At 33.8% G+C, this 22,704-nt stretch overlaps 1 protein-coding gene across 1 annotated transcript in view; it reads right to left on the reverse strand.

Annotated features, from left to right (window-relative positions):
• Nucleotides 1-4,621: 4,621 nt before the first annotated feature.
• The window catches only part of LOC101891820 (ras-like protein family member 10B), a 170,999-nt gene continuing 152,916 nt past the window's right edge, over nt 4,622-22,704 (reverse strand). Inside the window, 6 exon segments of the mRNA XM_059122674.1 lie at nt 4,622-9,470; nt 9,590-9,657; nt 12,348-12,461; nt 13,230-13,343; nt 13,692-13,814; nt 20,545-21,390. Coding sequence (XP_058978657.1) covers nt 9,347-9,470; nt 9,590-9,657; nt 12,348-12,461; nt 13,230-13,343; nt 13,692-13,814; nt 20,545-20,799 — 798 coding nt within the window. The 5' untranslated portion in view covers nt 20,800-21,390 and the 3' untranslated portion in view covers nt 4,622-9,346.

Consider the following 22,704-nt stretch of genomic DNA (forward strand, 5'->3'; position numbering starts at 1 on the left):
GGTGATGGTAGCATTCGCAATTTTTCATCCCCAAAAATATTGGTTGGGAACGACGACTTGGGGATACCGTTATGTGGGATTGTAACATAGAAAGAAAAATTGGCCTTATAAATTCAAAACCCATTAAAGATTTTCTGTAACTAATCCCCAACGTGGACTTGGGGGTACCGTAATATAGGGCCTATTCCAAAATATATATGTCTATTTTGATCATTTTCTCTAAGATGAATACCCCGGAAATAGCTGAACTTGGGGTTATACCAAAATGTGGGCTTATATTGATAAATAAAGGTATGGTCAAGGCTATATACAATGGGCCCTAAAAAAGTTCGGAACTCAAGACAAATTCGGGAGTTTGATCTACTATCCGAATGCTATCACTTCCACTTAAAAGTTCCCACTCACCGACTCGGTTAAAATCCAGTATCTTTATCTCCAATAATCCGGCAACTGTCAGAAACAACGTCTGACTTCTTACAACACGCCGTTAAACCAAGCTTAGATAGCAGCAAACCACAAATCAGCCAAATCTCAACATTTAATTCGCTCCCACCTTTGTCAACTCGATATGACTAACCCGTCACTTTTTTGTCATTATACCCTCACAGTATATATCAGTATAACCAATGTAAATATGGGATATGTCGGTTCACTATTTCTGGTATTTACCCCCGACCCCCATAAAACCTTATTTCCTATAAAGTGCAGGAATAAGTCGACATAGCCCAAACCTGGCATATTAACACTTTTTAAGCAAAAACAACCCATAATATCCTGTTGAATCCTGTTGAATGCCAAATCATAACAAAGAATAAAAAAGCCAAATTATGAAGCATATTTTGAACTGGCTTAGTTAATGTCAATTATACTTTACTTGCTTTGTCAATGTCGTTCTGCATGGATAGTTTCAGACTTTATTTTTTTTAAAGACTTTCATGGTGGATCATTGGGCAGAAAGCAAAATGACATTTTCTGGGGATGTCCGAAAAAAAAAACTCACCATTCATTCATCTAAGCATCCTGCCAACAATTTCATTTCCTTTTCGTTTTGCATAAAAGGGACATTTGTGTTTCATATTTTTCCTTCTCCGTCTGTTTTTCTGGCCCTGTTCAAAACTAAATGGAAATTGTGATTTTCATTCTTTTGGAATATTGGATTATGGAAGATTCGAATTCAATTAGATGACATAATGGAGATTGTGGGTTGTTTCTTGTTATTGTAAAGTTTTTTCTCTTGTTGTTGTTGTTGTCGTGTTTTGTACTGGGAAATTTGTGTTATTATTGTTTTCATTTTCCAGTTTTTGTTTCGGTTGATTTTGTTGTTGTTTTTTGTTTGTTGTTGCTGCTTTGTGACAATAAAATTCTTTATAAAGTTCCTTTTTATTATATCATAAAGTATTCATGTATATGTATTGGTATAGGTTTTTATAGATGTCTCTTCTTGTTTGTCTTTGCTTTTGTTTCTAATTTTAATAAATAACAAATACTTGGTTGTTGTTTTTTCTTTTGTTTTTCTTCTATATACAAAGTCAGCCTTATTTAATGTAGATTTATTTCTATTATAATTTTGTATTATTCTCATAATTTAACTGAACTTTTCTAACAAAACAATCTTATGTTTACGGTGTTTATGTATTTATAATTATTATTAAATGTTATGATTAACAATAATAGGAATATGCAAATAATTTGTATAACATTTCCAATTATATAATATTGCTATGAAAAAAGTAATATTTGCTGTTTGAAATTTAAAAATGTCGAAATTGACCGCAAATAAATTTAAAATTCGACTAATTTATTTAAAATTAAATTCTAACGGCTTCAAGTTGTTAAAATTGAAATTACTTCAAAAATATTTTGAAGTTATTGAAAAATTACAGTAACAATGCACTAAAAAATTAAGTGATTAAACATAAATACTTTTTATGTAGCCTTGCCTTCAATGTGATTGCACTCAAAGATATTTTCAAAATTAGGTTTGACCTTTAGTTTGACTCAACTATAATTGTGGTGATCAGAGGCATTGAATCTTGTATTGCTTTTCAATGGGTAATATTTAATGGAAAAATAAAACTCATCCACTATTAATTAAAATTTTTCGTCTGCAATCTACTTTCCATTCTTTTGACCGTTCATTTTCAATGCTAAGAATCACAAATAGAAAAAATGAAAATGTAGGATAACCAAAAACCGCTTTAGGGTTCAAAAATCAGGACTAAATTTAAAAACACCTCTCATATATAAAGAGATTTGACATATATATCGAATACTAGTAGGGGCTGTACCAATAAATTTAGTAATAAAATACGTTTTCAATACAAATTACTCTAGATGAAAATCAAACAGTTGTTCAAAAGCGCTAAGGAAAGGAAATTACGCTCCATATGCTCTTAAGAAAATTGCATATACAGGTTTTGGTAAAGGACCGAAAGATTCGTTTTTCGGGTATTTCAGTGCAATTTTCCAAAAAATCCTCGTTATCTCGATATGCACCAGAATCAAGCATTTTTTTTGAATAGAGAATTTACAATTCTGGATGTTTCTATATACCCAAAAACACCCATTCCTCTATTTAAATCCAAACACTTCAGCTCTATCACTGCACTCTATTAGGTACATTATTTCAAAAACTCCCCATAGACAAATTTCTACAAACCAAGCGTGACTAAAATTCACAATTCCATTCCTATTCGTACATTTTATATCATTTCCTAAAACACCCCATTGTCAAAATCTTTCACACTCTTTGTGGTCCGCATACCGAAATGCTTAATTCTACCTCCATGTCTACACTTAATACAGAATTTAGTACTTTTCGTTCACTATAAAGTACGCATTTCCATTAACGCTGCATTGTTTAGATATTATACTCGCGTAGTGACCCGTACACTAATACTCAAAATTCCAGCTCACTTTCAACAGTCTGTACCGAATTTATTACTCTCCGTACTCTAAATTCCAAACACCCACTACGAACCTTATACCCAATTCCACCTAGACACTTACGTGTTAAAGTATATATTCGGACACAACATAATACACGTTTCTAAATCCAGCACCTTGTCTAAAAGTTATTCATTTACCCTAATATAAAAGATAGTAATTTCAGATCATTTCCTACCTTTATGTCAAAATTAGTATTTATTTAAAAATACAAGTTCTATCTCATTGCCCATTACAAATTGGTACGGTATTTGGTACCGTTTTTATACCCTTCATCAATAGTTTCGTTAGCTTCGTTTGTAACACCTCGAATGTGTGTTTAGTTTGCAGGACTTTTGGTATTGAAAATGGGCTATATAGGTCCACGTTTCGGTATAACCCCCTTATAACGGTCCTCCCTATATTCGATATTTTGACGATCTGTTATAGTACCCATTAGAACTTTAAGTAATGGGTACTATAACCTATGACGCAAATTGTCTATGCAGGTCCAGGTCTTCGTATAGTTCCATTATAACGGTAACTCCCTATATTCGTTATTTTTATGATTTCAACTGATTTTTTGAAAATTTCCAAATTCGTTCCAAAAGATGGAACGTTTTGTTTATCATAGGGAAGCCTACATAAAACAAAATTGAAGCTTAAGCATTTCCCAACAGTATAGTTAAAATTTCCATAAGCCCAACCTGGTCTCCCAACTAGAGCCACATCCAAAATTTCGAAATTTTAGTTTTAAACATTTCGTTTTGGCATTGTTGAACCAGTCAGTCATCCAGTCACTACTATGCTCATTAGGGTAAATAGGTTAAAACTCAATCCCCGCCAAACTTAGCTCAAAAGGCATCAGTCGCAATTCCACTTAGAGTAGTTAGTGATTTGTACCTGATCACAATAAAGTGAAGCCTGATCAGTTCAAATCAGCCGATATATATGCCTGACCAATTTAAAGTCCCGTAAAATGAACGTTGCAGCAGGGAACGAAGAAGACGAAACCGAAACTTCTTTACAACAATGCTGAGTAAACGTAAACCTGTTGTTACACAACTACGTTGTCCACATATAGACATAGAGACCTTGCTACTTTTAACGTTATAAAGGGATTGCAGCACATCAAACTATTGCGCTCCGGCTACTTGTCCTACAGTCGGAGAGCTGATATTGCAGGTCAACTGGTTAGACGAGGAGAATAAACAGAAAAGTCCATGTTATATCCATTTAATAGGCTTGACATATCTCCTTCAACTTACTCTAGAAGATTTCTGCCAAATTTTGTGAGAGGTTGGCATATTTTGAAATTTGGAGCTGTAACCAGGAAGTGATTAGGAGAACAAATGCTACTATGTAACTGCTGAACCCTTCAACAGTTTTAAGAAAAATGAAATAATAATCGCGCTTTCGAACAAATATTTATGAATTTTTATGGAAAAATTTTCAAAATACAAATTAGTGTTATTTGTCCATAAAGTATTAAATGTTTTTTCAATTATTAAATTATTTTTATTGGCAAATACTACGCTGAACAAAATTTCAAAAATTTCGGGAAAACTCCTAGAATTTTGGAAAATTATCCATTCAATTTATTCAGTTCTCTGAAATATAAATTTCAATTATTCGCAAATAACTATCAAACATCATCCAAAACGAAACACTCGAACTGAAATAAAATATAAGACAATTCAAAGTTCAAATCATAATGGGTTTTATTATTTATTTTATTGTTTCAAAAGGCTTTCAAAATTTATTAAGTATATCTAATATATCCGTTATGTATGTACCTTATGTATGTATTTTAAATAAATATATATATGCTTCATAAATCACTACTAGCTATGTTGTATGTAATTATGTATCTTAGAATGTCAACTAACCTATCAACCTTTTTTGCAATGGGAGTGATCAATGTATGAATTGTTGTAATTTTCATTTATTTCAATTTACATTTTGTGCGTTAAATAGTTTTTTTTATTTATCTCATAGATTTACAAAAGAACGTTGGTGAGACAGGTATTCATTAATTTGAGAAAAAAATATAAGTGCCATGGTGGCGTATGATTTTTCGACCACGTAAAAGGAATATAATGCGTCATACGCCCCAAAGAACAATGTTGAATAAAGTTGAGTTGTGCCAATCTAGTTCGATCGAACGAACTATTTTCTTATCAAGAAAACACTGCGTATGAGTGATATGAAATATTTTAAATCACTTATACGTTTAGAAACTGGTGTACATAATTATGAACCATATTGACACAACTTTAGAATAAAATCGTTGTAGCAAACCCATTTGAAGTTTTTTTCTTCTGAATTCTTGAATTTTTCATTATTTATCGAAATTAAAATTCATAACAATAATTTTTAAATATTTTTCCTGTTTCACCATAAACCTTTGTAGTTTACAATAATTTTGAATGATCACAACTTGTTTAACATTTTTATGTTATTTTTTTTTTTAATTTATTTATTTTTCAATTTTGTTTTGTAAATATTTAATATTATTTATTATCATTGTTCATGTACAAGCCTAAATTCTTAGATGTTAATTTTGCTATTCCTTTAAAAATTTCATATTAAATATTATCATTATTTTTGTTATATGAAGGGATTATTGCTTCACAATTTTTCAATATTAAACACAAGAATGGATATCGAGTTGGATTTGGTAATTTATTCTCATTCTAAAGAACCACAAAATCGTTGGAATAAATATTGTAAACAATGGTGGGATATATTGATTTAATATTTTATTGAACTTTTTAATATTTTGTCATTTATATTACTTTATAATATTTTGTTTACTGTTTATAGTAACGAGGAGGGGTGTGGGCAAAAGATGAAAAGGTTTATGTGCAAAAACGTAAATTAAATCAATTAAACCCTCTGGGAAGTGACACGAATATTCTCTAAAGAAGTCTAATACTAAGTCATTGCACAGTGGTTCCAAACCATGATAAAAATCAAAAACCTAAATACAACAAATTTTAATTTTAGCGCTGTGAATATTCTCTTGAGATATCAAATTTTAATAATAACAATAATTTTTACCTTTAAACCCGCATTTGACAATCCAAAGCCGAGAATGTTGAATTATTTATATTATGATTTTGGAGAAATTTGAAGTACTATTTGAAGTATAGTTAGTTCAAAAATTAAATTACACTAAATGTTAGCTGAACCCGGTGCGCTTCGCTACCCCTTTTGATTTGATACGCATTCAAAATTTTATATACGAATATTTGTTGGCTTAAAAAATAAGACAAACTCAAAAATTTAGAAAACGTAATAGGAACAGCTGACCATGAGAAAAGCCGGAACGTGCCAAATTTAGTCCGCATACACGAAGGGTTTGTCCTTCGTATTTATTAATTTCATAGCAAATGCCAAGCGTGCAGAAAACTGCAATCTTTTTAAGTTGAGTGGCATTTCTGTTGCAATTAGAGAATTCAAGGTAGCAACATATTTCCCCGTAATAATCATATCCTCAATTAAATTGTTGCTTGGTTTTTTTAGCTGTCAGCTTAATACCATTACAAAAGCATTTTGAGGCAATGCTTCTTAATAAAATCATATCCCAATCTGAACCGATTTCAATATGACAATGACAAAATTTACTTTTACACCAAATTCCGTCACACCTTCCATATTTCATTGAAATTGGAGGTACATACCGTGTTGGGTGCATCAAATATTTGAAATCTGCCGAGAATATACATGGGAGCTACATCCAAATCTTAACCAATTACTAATTAATTTGTCGAATTTATCATTGGAACAAAATTCCGCCAAACATTCTGGATTTTTTGAAATCGGACATACATATCGTGTTTGGTGCAGAATATACATGAAATCGGCCGAAATGTATATATCGGACATACGTACCGTGTTTGTTGTATCAAAGAAACGAAATCGGTGGAAAAAATATATGGGTGCTATATCCAAATCTGAACCGATTAAAATTTATTTTTGTTCCTAATTTCGTTATGCATTCCAAATTTGGAGACTGTATCTGTAATCTATCAATAGATATGTACATTTAAAATCTAAATATTTGGGAGGTACCTCTGATTCTGATGCAATATCTCCAGTTCCAAGTGGAATTTCAAAAATGTATATAGCCTATGTTACTTTCAGGCGATGTTGTAGTATACATTTTCAGGAAAATCTGTTCAGTGGTCTTCGAGTCCATAAATTACAAATATACAAACATTTTCCTCTTTTATAGATATAGAAAATATATAAAAATATATCTGAACGGATTTTTACCAAAATTTGAAATACTTGCTTCTAGGCTTAATGTCGTTGGAAGTGCCAAAATTCAGTCCATTTGAGCTGATATTAGGTATTTGGTGCATAATAAACCTGAAATCGGATGAAGATATATATGGGGCTAAGCTGTATTTGATATCTGGTACCAAATATCTTTCATGTGGAGTGCATATTACGCATGTGAGGGACTTAAACCCCGAAATCGGATAGAACATATATACCAGAGCTACAGCTATATCTGAACCGATTTTCACCAAATTTGAAGTACTTGTTTCCAGACTGAGTTCGGTCGGAATCGCCAAAATTCAGTTCATTTCGGACGATTTTAGCCATTTGGAGCATAATAAACCTGATATCGTATAAAAATATATATGGGAGTTATATCTAAATCTGATTACTTCTCTTACCACTATGTGATTGATTTCAGCGGCATATATCTGCATCTGTGGATCCTACTAGCGTTTCAAAATATTACTTTATTTTTTCAAATACGGCAAATGTGGAGGTAATTTATAAGGGAGGTAAACAAAAGAACAAATATTTTTGACAAATTTTTGTTGAATTGTAGGTATATATTGTATACCGAATCCTAAATGCCAAATTACATAAAAATCTGTTAAAAAATTTTGGCCAAAGTCTTGAAAAATTCCCAAAATCGGGGGTAGGGTTCTATGGGAGCTGTATAGAAAACATGATCCTTAGTTCAATGATGACATTTTTTGGCACATCAACTTCTTTCCCTATTCTAAACAGAAATGACAAATTTCGGCAAAATCGAGAAATCGGAACATATGGTAAAAATACTCTAAAGAAGTAAAATCAGTGGTAGGGTTCTATAGGAGCTACATAAAATTGTGGGCCCATATTAACATTATTTTGCAAGGACAGCAGGTATCTATTAAGAACACCAGATGCCAATTTTCAGTTCATTAATTGAAAATGTACCTAAAATCTTCAAATTTCTTTAAATCGGAGGGCACTGTTGTATGAGGACTAAACGTGGATCAATTTTCACAATTTTGTGATTACATTATTTTTTAACCATTATGAAGCTACTCTAAAAAAGTCAGATCGATTAGTTTTATAGAAACATTTTTTTCAGACCTTCCCATACATGTGGGACCACTGTGCATTGGAAAAAAACTGTACTATCAGCTATGTAGAAAGGCATGTGTTGGCATATTCTCTTCAATGGACGCCCAGTCTGAAGACATGCATTTAAAATTGAACACCAAACAGCATAAAAAACCTATCGCTGAAGTGTTACACACGACAGCCTCACGGAGTTCAAAATCCATTATCAAAGCACGCATAGGACTTGACCAAAGAAAGATCGATAGTTGAGAGTTTCTAAAAACCACCGACTCATAAATAAATAAACTTCTGCCCCTGCAACTAGGGGCACAAATGTGTGAAAATGAAGACCTCTGCCTAGTGACGTAGGATATGATAATTTTAATAAACATATTCTAATACATAATAAACATAGCGCTTTTTTTTCTCCTCCTCCTTTACCTCGCTTCTTTATCATGCCAATTGTGGTTATATAAATTAACAAACAAATCTTGTGATATTCCTTCAAAATTATTGCCAAATATTTTCCATTTGTCCATTAGTTGTTGATAAACTTCTACAATAGGCATCTACATTTGTTACATAGCTTCCAGCCTCAATACTATTTTTGTATTTTCACTTTCGATAAAAATTAACTTAAAAAATAAAATTTAATCTTTTTAACAAAATAAATTATTTTTGTTTTTTTACTTTATGCAATAATAAAGTACTTCTCATTTTTGTTTGTATTGCAAATTTACTCAAATAGTTGGAGTTACTTTTACAGTGGCCTTACGCATTTGTTTTGCTTTGTTTTTTTGTTTTAATAATTGTGTTTTTGTTGTTGTTTTTTCATATATAAACTAGTCTAAAAACAATATTTTCCAATATATCTAATATATAATATTAAATGTTGTTTTCTTGCTTGCTGTTTCTAATGTCATCTAAATATAATCTGTTTTTATTTTTTAATTCACATGTTTATTTGTTTGTTTTCTAGTTCTGTTGTTGTTGCTGATTACCTCAAAATATTGTTGATGTTGTGTTTGTTGTTGTGTTACTAAAAAAACTTATGCAGCCATTGCTAGAGTATTGTACAACGTCCTTTATTTCTATTTGATTGTGTGAAATCAGTGCCAATGGCACTGCCCCCCGTACTGGTACAACCCATTAGTTCACGAAATACATCACCGATTTTGTAGTTATATCTGCGAAGAGAGGCGAAAGAGAAAATGGAAAGTGAAATAAGTGGAAAATGTAGTTTGAAGAGATGTTTCAATGGCGATTCTAAATCTTCTCAATAAAACATACAAAAAACGATACTTACTGTGCGGAGCATTCGACATAGCCACAGCGCCAATGTTTCCGTACTAGGGTTGAAATATCTTTAAGTTCCTGCAAACGAACGTTAAAGAAAAAGAAGTTTGTAAGAATAAGTTGAAAAATATTAAATCCAAAGAAATATTTTAACAGCCTAAAATAATTATAGAGAACAATTCAGTTAATATGGACATAACATTTCATTAGCTAGACGGCAACTTCTAGTTGGCTGCACACCGAGGTCCGCGGTTCAAATCCCAGAGCCAGGCTCGGCTGAATTTTTGAGTTTTGCCTTGTTAAGGCAAAATTTCACTGCAAATTTCAGATCATTAAGCTCGTCTCGAAAGAGAAAACAAACACATAAATCATAAAACATATGATCTTCGCCTTAAAAAGGCAAAATTTAAAATAAATCAGGTGGGTCCCATATTTGGGCTCCGAAACATATATTGGAAGTTTGTAGTTAAAATGTGTTTTCGCTTTGAGAAAAATATTGATTCCAATTTAAATCCAAATCGGTTTAAAAATAAGAACAAAACGACTGAAAACAGGCGGCACCTTTCTGTTAGGGGTACATCAAAAATTCTTGAGAATTTAAAATACAAAGACAAGATTATAAAGAAAATGAATAAACCATATAAAATACTCGAAATCAAAGTTTATATTTTATAGAGGCTATACCAAAAATAAACCGACATGACCCATTTTTTTAAATCAATGGTTTTTGAAGTAATCCAAAGCTTTCTATAAAATCTCAAAACTATTTATTAAATATTTCAAAAATATCTCAAAATAGTGGGGTCTCGATGTGTTTGGTAAACACTTCATTGTAAAATCCAGCGGTATTTTGAAAAACAAACAAGAAGCAAATTCGGACAAAGCGTTTAAAAAAATTTAACTTGAAAAACAGCAACCAACTTCAGACTGCTGTCATTTCCAAGCCACTCGTCCGACCGCTGTTAAAACTATTCCAGTTACAGCTCATTATATTGTTTGCAAGCGTACAAAAGCATTTTGGTGAGAATTTTCCAGAAAAAAAAGTAATTCGTGATGGAATTCAAGCGTGATGGTGTAATATCTTTATATTTGGCTGGATGACCACAAGTGGCAAGGCTATCGTTAGACCACTTCAGCATTTAAATGTGAATATTTTTTTTGTGTCTCGTACCATCGCTCGTTACCCTGATACTGGTAGCGTTGCCCGACATCAAGGAAGTGGACGGAAGAAGTGGCCGAAAAAAGGCTCGTAAGCTGAACATATCGCAATATTCCATTCAGCAAATATTAAAAAATGAGCCATTGAAACTCAAAAGAGGTAAAGAGTTGCTTAGCTTGGCCGAAAGTGGTGAACTGCAGAATTTGGTTTTCTCCGATGAGAAAACATTCGTTGTCCAGCAGTTTGTAAACAAACAAAATGATCGTGTTTAATTGCCAAAGAGGTCAGCTGAAAATGTGCACCTTCCGCCATAACAGCTGATGGTCGCTCTCCGCTCGTATTAATCGAATAAATGCGAAATATTATCGCGAAAATATTCTGGAGGGTGTATTAAAGCCTTGGGCAAGCAAACATTTTGGCCGCAGACCTTGGGCATTTCATCGATACCTTGGATATTCCAACCAGTACCCGCCACCCAAGAATGGTTACAAAATGAGGTTCCTCGCTTCATTTCCAGCGCACAATGGCCACCAAAATCTCCGGATACCAATACGTTGGACTATTGTGTCTGGAGTATTTTGGAAAGCAACGTTGGCACTAAATAATACCAACGTTTCGATCACCTCAAGCAAGCGCTGGGAATGGGCCAAAATACCGCAGAGCAACATTTGGACAGCGTGTGACGGTTTCATTGAAAGCCATAATTCGTGCCAAAGGAGACCAATTCGAACAAATCTAAACTTATTTTAAAGGAATTGAAAAACTCATTTCAATTTGTGTTTTTTGTTTTTGCATTAACTTTCGTATCGCCACACTGAAGGTATATTAAGTTTGTCATTTCGTGTGTAACACCTTGAAATATACATTTTAAACCCTACAAAGTATATATATTCTTGATCAGCATAAAATGCTATGTCGATTTAGCGATGTCCGCCCGTCTATCCTTCTGTTCGTCTGTGGAAATCACTCTAGCTTCCCAACGAAATGAAGTAGGTTGATAAAATTTTACTCAAATGTGTGTTAAGTCTGCAGGACTTTTGGTATTGAAAATGGGTGATGTGGATCCTCGTTTTGGTATAGACCCCATATAATGGTACCTCCATTTTTTCGGTATTTTGGTGATTTAAGCGACATTATTCACCGGAAATGTTTCAAATTTGGTATTTGAAGTTCGTAATGGATAATACAGCCTAAGACAGAAAATTGTCTGCGTAGGTCCACGTTTTGTTATAGCCCCTATATAATGGTACCTCCCTAATGTAGACCCCAATGTAACGGCTAAATTCGGTACTTTTTTAAATTTTAGCGGATTTTATTTTTTTTTTAAATTTCCAAAATCGTTACAAATTGTGGAGGGTATTCCAAGATAGGCCAGTCGAACTTACAGCTTTTTTACTTGTCTTTTAATAGAAAATATGCATTGCAATTTTTCTATTGGATATTATTTAATATATAAAATTTCACTTTAAAGCTCTCCCTTTTAATATTTTGTATTTGGCTATAAATTAAATATGCATATAGTGCGTTGTATTTATTAAAATTTAATATACCTCTATATCAGTTTAAATGATTTTAAAATTTTTATTTTGCAAAACTCTATCAGACTCACCTGTGAATTTGCCTGTGTTTCATTGATTGTGTCATATTTGTTGCCAACAACAATAATACTAAAATCACGATGACAAAAACTGTCCAAAATTTGATCTCTCATCGACCTGCAATACTGGAAAAAAGAGAGAGATGGGTTTGTTAAATTGTATAAATAGATTTGTTAAAAATATTGTGTAACAGAGCAATGAAATTTTGAAAAATATCTAAAACCATACTAATTTTAAAAATATAAATATATAAATATTAAATATATTTTTTTCCTATTTCTTTTAAATTATAATAATAAATATAAGAACGATGCTTCGAAATTTAATGTCAGAATTTCGCGATATATGAGAATAATTAAGTTCTTTTTTATAAAAAAAAAAAAAAATAAAAAAAATAATAAATAATAAAGTGTCGACTACATGGATTTTCCTAAGTTTTTGTTCACAATTCATACATTTTATTCTCCGTGATATTATATTATTTATATATTAATTATATATTTATATATTAATTATTATATTATATATGTATTAAAGCGTCAGTTCTCTGACCTTGAGAGGTCCATAATTACATTTCTTTTTTGTAAATATCAGACAGTTTCTACAATCTGCTGTTGTCCGTTCAATATTACGTTTTTATATGAATTTCGTGAAATGGCTTATTTATGTCTAACATAATTTTGCCCAACACCTGATTATAAATGCATGAGAAAATGCTCCGACCTAACAACGATTTTAACTGGAAGTATCCAAAAAGGTTTTTGTAATTCAAACACATTCAGATCTTGCAACAAAATGTTCTAATCCGCATTTATCATGCCAAAATTACACCTGTTATTATTAAGGTCCCGGCCCGTTTTTTTTATTTATGACTTCTTTTAATGAATACTTACCCGGAATGTTTCCAAGTTTCCCATGTCGAAGACCAAGACGTAGGCATGAACTGTTCTCAACCCCAGTGGATGGCCGTTGTTCCACTCGGCAAAGTTATCCGCCGGAAACCGTTTCTATTTCGATTTTCGGTAAGTTTCGTAGTGGCAATTGTTGTTGTTGTCGTTGTCAGGAGGATATGTTTCGGAGATTAGGTTGTTGGTGAGCCGTTGTTATTTTCGTTTTTGTTGGCGTTTTTGGCGAATAATTTAAAAGAAAATTAGAAAAGTTTTAATTGGCCAATGTTTCATTTTCTCTTCTTTGTAAATATTTATGATGATGATTACTTAATTGGGGAAGCGTGGGGAGGGGAGTAGGATGGGGGATTCTTTTTTTCGCATTTGGTTAATAACTTTAAGAGTTTTACTATGAACGAGTGGGTGTTATTTTTTTTGGGAGAGTTTTGTTGATTGTCATCCAATTACCTGGGGTGGAACATCGATTACCATCAGCTCTCGAATACAGGTATCACATACCAAACAGCTTTTGTACACTTTTCGTCGGGTTGTGGTCTGATGTGTCTTGGGGAAGTCATGGTAGAAAAATTGCTGGAAATATGATAAGCACACACACATGCACACAGCTATAAGAAAAGTTCATATTAACTGACCAATACTAAGTGGAGTGTGGGATGTACGTGTATGTGTGTGTGACTAAAGTCAAGAACACTTAACGATCTTAATGAGTCAATAAAGTGGATATATATGTTTTTGTTGTTCGTTTTAGATGTTTCCCTGTTCCTTTCTTCATTCGTTGGTTGCCTTTCAACGGAAGAGGTCACACGAAATAACACAGTTTCATTTTCTAAGGAGACGATATTGTACTGCTTAGAATTTATTTGCCTTCAATAAAAATTAATGGTATTTCAGTGTTTGAGAAATTGACAAAATAATTTATTGATGGTGGCAATGATTATATTTGATTTATTACTAAATCGGCTTTGAGGTCCACTTTGTTAGGGAATTGTTGTTTCCTTTTTAAGTAAAGGCACTTTAGTAACCGGTTTAAAATATACACACAAATATCGCCACATTTATCTTAGTTGGAGGAACAAAGTTAATTGAATACCTTTTTATTTAACTGATAGATGTATCCTCTCTAGCTATAAAAAAATACATATCTAGTTTAGTTTTTATACCCTACACCACATAGTGGTAAGGGTATTATGTCTTTGTGCATTTGTTTGTAACATGGAGAAGGAAACGAGATAGACCCATAGTTACTTTTGAGAACCTTCATAGAATCACTTTCTGAGTCGATTTATGCATGTCCGTCCGTCTGTCCGTCCGTCCGTCCGTCCGTCCGTCCGTCCGTCCGTCTGTCCATGTATTCTTGTGAACAAAATGCAGGTCGCATTTATTATCCGATTGAGATGAAATTTTCCAAAAAATATGTTTTTGGCCCAAGGACGAACCCTATTGAAATTGGTGAGAATCGGATCAAATTTAGATATAGCTCCCATATATATCTTCATCCGATTTCGCATTAAATGTGCACCAAATGTCCACTATCAGTCCAAATTAACTGAATTTTGGCACACCCAACCAAGTTCGGCCTAGAAGCAAGTATATCAAATTTGGAGAAAATCGGTTCAGATATAGCTATAGCTCCCATATATATCTTTCATCCGATTTGATCTTTAAGTCCCTCACATTCCTACTATGCACTTCACAACCGTGATATTTGGTACCAGGTATTAGATGGAGCACAGAAATAGCTGTTTTAAATTTTATCGAAATCGGTTCAGATTTGGGTATAGCTCCCATATATATCTTCATCCGATTTCGGGTTAATTGACCACCAAATGGCCAATATCAGCCCAAATGGCCCGAATTTTGGCACATGTGACCGAGATTAGCCTTAAAGCAAATACAACAAATTTGGAGAAAATCGGTTCAGAAACAGCTATAGCTCCCATATATATGTTTTATCCGATTTGGTGTTTAAGCCTCTCACATTCGTAATATGCACTCCACAAGAATGATATTTGGTACCAGATATAAGATACAGCCCAGAAATAGCCGTTTGTAATTTTATCGAAATCGGTTCAGATTTGGATATAGCTCCCATATATATCTTCATCCGATTTCGGGTTAATTGTGCACCAAATGGCCGATATAAGTCCAAATGGACTGAATTTTAGTACATCGGACAAAATTCAGCCTAGAAGCAAGTATATCAAATTTAGTGAAAATCGGTTCAGATATAGATATAGCAACCATATATATATGTTTCATCCGATTTAGTGTTTTAGTCCCATACATTCGTAATATTCACTCCACAACAGTGATATTTGGTACCAGGTATTAGATGGAGCACAGGAACAGCCGTTTTAAATTTTATCGAAATCGGTTCAGATTTGGATATAGCTCCCATATATATCTTCATCCGATTTCGGGTTAAATGTGCACTAAATGGTCAATTTTGAATTTTCGTACATAAAACCGAATTCAGTCTAGAAGCTAATACGTAAAATTTGGAGAAACCCGGTTCAGAGATAGCTATAGAATTAGATAGAATTAGATAGATTTTGATTTTGTACCAAATATCTCATAGAGCTCTGAAATGCCCTGTATAAACCTTTTTACGAGAGCTCTACTAAATATGCATAGTGGTGTAGGGTATCATATAGTCGGCCCCGCCCGACTTTTGAGCTTTCCTTACTGGTTTTTAATAGAGCATTAGTAATGACAAAGGTGGCTTAATTTGGTCCCAATCCGGTTACAGTAATTATAAATAATTGGAACCAACATGATGATTATGATTATTTATCCTTACCTCACCTTATGATTATTTATCCACCTCAGGTAGAGTAATGTATAGTTCCCTCGGATGTACGTCTGGAGTAACATGCAACTGAATGAATCAACCTCTTTATATCTGCAAAATTCTATAGAGCGTATCGTCGTGGGACATGTGAAAAGTAGACGTTCAATTGTTTCTACCTCTTCTTCGACCTCACATAGTTCACAGTAGACGGAGACCATCAAGAGGTCAGCATCTGATATTGCAGTGGCCAATAATATGCCCACCACGATTCTTAGATCGAACCTACTAATTGATAGAAAGGAGTAGGTTTTTCCGAAATTGCCGGTCAAATGGTCTTATATACCTCGCAACAGGTTTCCAGTTGCCAACTTCTTCGATGAGATCATTTTCGAATTGGCTGACATAATAGCTTATATGTAATTTAACCCTTTCTTAAATACGTAGATCAATTGACTGGGAACCACCTCAAGCTCAGCCATTTCATTCCTCACTATATTTCTATGCCCTGGGTTCAACAAAGCTTAATGAATTCACGTATTTCAAGAAGGGCTTTCTTGGAGTCAGTCATCGTGGATTGAGGAGTACTTTTGAGAGCTCCAGTTAACAGTAAGGACGCATCCGACAACTTCGTGTAGGGCAGTCTGAATTGATGATGATTTGATATAAGCGTACAGTTTCGTGCTTATTGTTCATGAATTTATATTTAAGCGAATGTCCAAGTCCAGTAACCTTTCCAAGGTCTTCATCATGTAAAAAAATTGAAATTAACTTGATAACTAACCAGTTCAGCTACAAGTCTTAGGAAACTGGTGTGCCAGAGAACAAAAAAAAAAAAAAAAAAAAAAAAAAAAAACAGGTAAGATAGTCCGGCCGAGACGTTTTTTTTTGTCATCGGCTGTAGATCCCAATATGAACTTTTTAATACGAAATTTTTAACAATACCGAATAAAGGGAGTTCCCGTTATATGTGGTTATATAGACGTGGACCTACATAGACAATTCTCCGTCATAGGTTGTAGTACCCATTACGAGCTTCAAATACAATTCCGGTAAATAATGTCGTATATCGTAGACCTATATAGACAATTCTCTTTCATGGACCGAGTTTTACCAAATGGAAAATTCGGTTGAATGTTAAAAAATCTATTCAATTTGGGCTGATATTACATATATGGTGAGTAATAACTGTAAAATCGGTTGAAGATGTATATCGAAGGTATATAAAAATCTGAATCGATAAAAATTGGCAGAGGTACTTTCGAGATGTAACTGATGTCCGGTATCGAATATCATTGTCGTGGAGTGCATATTACCCATGAGTGGGACTTTAACAGCAAATCGGATGGAACATATATATGAGAGTTATATCGTAACCGATTTTCACCAAAATTTGAAGTACTCGCTTCTGGGCTGAATTCTGTCGGAAGTGTCAAAATGATATCGGATAAAGATACATATGGGAGCTATATCCAAATCTGATCCGATCGCGGTAAAATTTGGCAGAGATATTTCTGGGCTGTAACTGATATACGTTACCAAATATCATTCTTGTGGAGTGCATATTACGCTTGTGAGGGACTTTAACACGAAATCGGATGGACATATGTATGGCAGCTATAGCTATATCGGAACCGATTTTTTCAAAATTTATGTACTTGCTTCTAGACTGGAATCGGTCGGATCTGCCGGAATTCAGGTAATTTAGACTGATATTGGTCATTTGGTGCATAATTAAGCCGAAATTAGTTGAAGATATATACGGGATATATATCTTAATTTGAACCGATTATCACCAATTTCAACAGGGGTCGTTTTTGGGCTTAACAAATATTGATGGGAAATAAAATCTCAATCGAATAATAAAAAAGACTTGCATTTTGTTCACAAAAATACATGGACGGACGGACGGAAGGACGGATGGGATGACATTCATAAATCGACTCAGAAAATGATTCTATGAAGATCCTAAAAAGTAACTATGGGTCTAACTCGCGTCCTTCTCCATGTCACAAACAAATGCACAAAGACATAATACCCTTACAACTATGTAATGTATGTTATAAAAAGGATGCGAAATAGTCCAATCATTAATTATGCTTGGTTCATAGTATTAATTCTGGTTTGATCCATACATGTCTGCTTGACCATCTATCCACTGATCTGTTCTTGCATATTTGTTAAATTCTGTCAGGCTACATTTTCCATTCAAGGAAGAAGTTAAAGATGTCTAGTATTTCACATCAGATTAGACTTATACTTACAGCCTATTTTTCACATTCGTTCGTACATTTGTCTACTGTAACCATATTTAGAAGATTTGAACAAATGTCTTTTTTATACCCTCAGCCATATGGCTTCAGAGGGTACATATCATTTGATACGGTCAAAACGTGCCTAGTCGAAGTAACGTTTTTAGACCCTAGGTCTCTTTGCACCAATTCAGGACATTTGTAGTCGATCTAGCGATGTTCGTCCGTCCGTCTGTCTGGCTGGTTGGTGCGCACGATAACTCTCGAAGGGAGGATCCGATTTGCTCCACCGTACCAAACTTAGATCGAGTTCGGAGATGGGCAATATCGGACCACTACTTCTGGTATCTACAAAAGATCGAAATTTTCAAATATATATTTTCTGCACAGGAAGAGAACTATTCTGCTCCAACTGTGGAAATTCTAATATTTGCGTCAGTTCTAGGTCAGGTGCGAAAACGGATATTTTGAATAATTATAAGTTTTATAAAATGTGATGTGATCCAATAATTTTATTAACCCAAGGTCTGATGTTAAGATGGAATACATCAATCCACTACTTCTGGTAATTCCCAAACAAAAGGTCGAAATTTAAAAAAAAAAAAAAAAAAAAATATGTATATATTTTTTCTGCACAAGATAATCCGATTTTGCTTCAACTTTGCAAGCCCTATTATTTGCCTCAGTACTCGGTCAGGTGCAAAAATGGATTATATCGGTCCACTTCATCCAGTGCTTCTTCCATAAAGGGTCAAAATTTTGAATAGTTATAACTCTTATTAAATGTGATGTAAGTATCCGATTGTCTTACAATTTCACACATCCTAATATTTTTGTAAGATGGAATATATCGGCCCACTCATTCTGGCACCTCCCTCGAGGTCGAGATTTTGAATATCCATTAAGCTCATAAAACGCAAAATTAACATCCGATTCCATTTAAACTTGGCACATCTGAATATTTCTATCAACACAGGATCTATTATAAAAACGGTAAAGATCGGACCCTTCCTTCCTTCCTTCTGGTATCTCCCCTACAAAGGGTCAACATTTTGAATATCCATGAAGGTCATAAAACGCGAAATAAGCAGCAGGTTCCCTTTATATTTTACACATCCCAATATTTCTACTAACACAATATCTGTTGTGAAGATGGGATATATCGGTCTACTCATTCTGGTACCTCTTCCATAAAGGGTCAAAATTTTGAATATTCATGAAGCTCATAAAAAGCGATATTAACATCCGATTCCATTCCAGACTTGGTACATCTCAATATTTCCATCAACACAATATCTGTTATAAAGGTGGTAGAGATCGGACCCACAAAGGACGCAAGATTTTGAAAAACATAACGCTTAAAGAAAGCGAAATAAGCATCCAACTCTACTCAAATTTCACAAATACAAACATATACACATACAAAATCTGTTGTGAATATGATATATATCTGCAAACCCCTTCTGGTTCCTCACCCACAAAGGGTTAGAATTTTCAATACTTTTATCTGTAATAACTGGCGAAACAAGTCAGCGACTCTTTACATCTTGCTATATCTAAATATTTCTCTCAACCAGAAAACTAAGATGAATATGGAACTTATGATTTCCCATAAATTGTATATAAATTTTCAATTTTGACCATACCATACAATACAATACTTCGGTCGACTATATCTGGTACTTCACGCACATGTTAACATTTTCTTAAAATTATCACATGTGTCATGTAAAGTGAAGTGAATATTTATATCGTATTTATTTAGGTTCGATACGAAATAGATAATATTTGCCCATTCCCTCAGAACCCACTCCATAGAGGGTCAAAAGTTTGAATAATCATGACAGAAGTCAGAATTTATTTAAGTAATCGAACAATGGCTGAGGTTGTTAGTCTGTCGGCAGAACCGATTGATACTTTTTTAAATAGGTTGCTCCCATATATGTTTTGTCTGATTTTCCATTAAGTCTGTGAGAAACACATTTGTCTTGCAGGAAGTCATAGTCGTCCTTCCTTTTATAAAAATTAACATTGATCTATCTAATCTATGGGTATCTAACGTCGGATGTTTATAAAATGTTATATTTGAATCACATTTATATAAATAACCTCAATAGAAAATAGTCAGATACATTTAATGAATTTTTGACAAGTCAGGAATGCATTATTTTTATGCTCACATGTATTTTATGGGTTTGAGTGTTATTATATCTGGCCCTCTTTATTTTATCTATTTTAATAATATTTTCCTGCTACCCACCTGTAAAATGCTTGTTTTGCCGACGCCAGAGGCCCCCAAAAATGCCGCTTTAAGGGGGCCCTGTAGCCATGGGGGCTCTGCACCACCCTCCAGAGTGATGCGCTATGCTGAGATGCACTTGTTTTGTATATGAATTTCCATTGCGATCGATATCTTTGTTGATTTCGTTGTGGAGTTATCACCGACATAGTCAACGCTGCGTGTGCTGCCAATTAAAAGTTTCTTCGAATTTGTCGGCGAAATAGTGCTCCACATTATATTTAGAAAGAACGCCAGTTTGTAATGATGTTGCTGGAGGTGATGCTGGTGATGCTAACGAGGAGGTGGAAGTGGAAGTGGAGGAGCACGATGATGGCGACGGAGGTGGCGTACAGTTTCCAGAACTATGGCGATGTGTACTTATCCTTGGCACGTGTGGATAGATCCCTGGCTGGCAGATAATCAGGAGAATGTTATGCGGTTTTGTGGTGATTGTGGTGGCGATGATGCGGGAGAAGTTTTGTGCGCTTTTGTTAAGTCTTAGTTGGGGTTTGAGGAGTTTTTTTTTTACGTGTGTATGTGTGTGAGAGTTTTCTAGTTTCTATTTTTGTTTGTTATATTTTCATTTTTTAATTTGTTTAAATAATGAAAACTCGTTTAAATTTCAAATAAGTCTCTCTTTTTCGGGGGGGTTTCACTTAATTAAAAAATTATATTGCTTTGTGAGTTTCTTTCGCTGGAGGTCCCAGAATGTTTTCTTTTAATATAAATCGAATTTGATTGGCAAATACTTAAATGTGTAGGCTGATGATGATTGAGGACCGCAGGGAAAGGAAATTTGAAATTTTATTTCGGTTGTCGGTATTGCTGAAATGAAATGGAGAAAAAGAGAATCGTTATAAGTATATTTCAAATGAAATAAATATGAAAATAAATTTAATTCCCTACAGTATTTCCATACAGAAGAGCCCACTCACAGCTGATATCTGTGAGACGCAAAAAATATTCATGGCATACAAAATTGCAGAGGAGGTTCCACTGTTTTCCCACATTTCACAAGGCCATTCAAGTGTTCGTTTCGTTACCAGATAACAATTTGTAATAAATTATGGCACATTTCTTATTCATTGTTTAAACATCCGCAACTACCCAACGCATCGTCGTCGTCGTCGTCATTCGCAATCGGGAAGTGAGCGATGAACGAATCTGATGGTGAAATAAGCGGGTGAAATGTGGGATGAAATGGAGAGAAAACAAAAAGTAAAAGAAATTCGTCGTAATCATGAAATGAAAAACAAACAAAAGAAGTTACTCCTTCAAAGTGCACCAACAACGTTTGCGGTTGACTGACAAAAAGGGGCAAAAAAGAAGAAGAAATGAAACAAAAATGGAAACAATTTGTTATGGATTTCAATGCGTCCACTCATTTTTCGTGCCTCTTTTTTATTCCTTCCCGAGCCTACCACTGACTGTCTGCCACTCTGTCTGGTAATCATAAAAAAATAATGGATACATTTACAACCAGGACTTATTTTTGTCCCATGTCAAAACAACCGCCATTGCCTGGAACTGTTTTTATCGGCAACTGATGATGTTGTTGTTGTCGTTGTTTATGTTGTGCAAATGGCATCAATAAAATTGTAATTTGTCAAATGCTCGTCAAAGACGACTTCGCCGAGAAGAAGAAAAAAAAAGAAATAATAGACCGCAAATCAGAAAAGAAAATTCCAAGTACAGGCTCGAATAATCGGCTGGCAGGTCTATTGAAGCGAATAGAATAAATCGACACAATTTATTCTAAAGCCAAGTGAAAGAAACGGGTTCTTTCACTTTGTGAAATAAAAATGAGTGCTTTATAATATAGTAAAATAATTACAAAACCTGTAACCTAAAGACTCCCTAAAATAACGATTAGCAGACTTTAATATAAAATTGGATGAAACATGGGAACAAAAAGCTATCTGAAGTGGAGATGATCCGTTGGACAGTATAAAACATCATCAACTTCTAAACTATGTTTGTGTGGTTTTATTTGACCTTTGGACTCAATTTTGTTTTTTATTTTAATTTGGCTCGAGGCCAGTAGAATTAAAAACATTTAATTATGTTTCAATTTTTTTTTTTATTTCCAATATTTCGATCGGCATCGACGATCATCATCAGGGATTGAACTTAAAAACA

This window comes from Musca domestica, unplaced genomic scaffold, assembly GCF_030504385.1.
Source record: "Musca domestica strain aabys unplaced genomic scaffold, Musca_domestica.polishedcontigs.V.1.1 21, whole genome shotgun sequence".
NCBI classification, from domain to species: Eukaryota; Metazoa; Arthropoda; class Insecta; order Diptera; family Muscidae; genus Musca; species Musca domestica.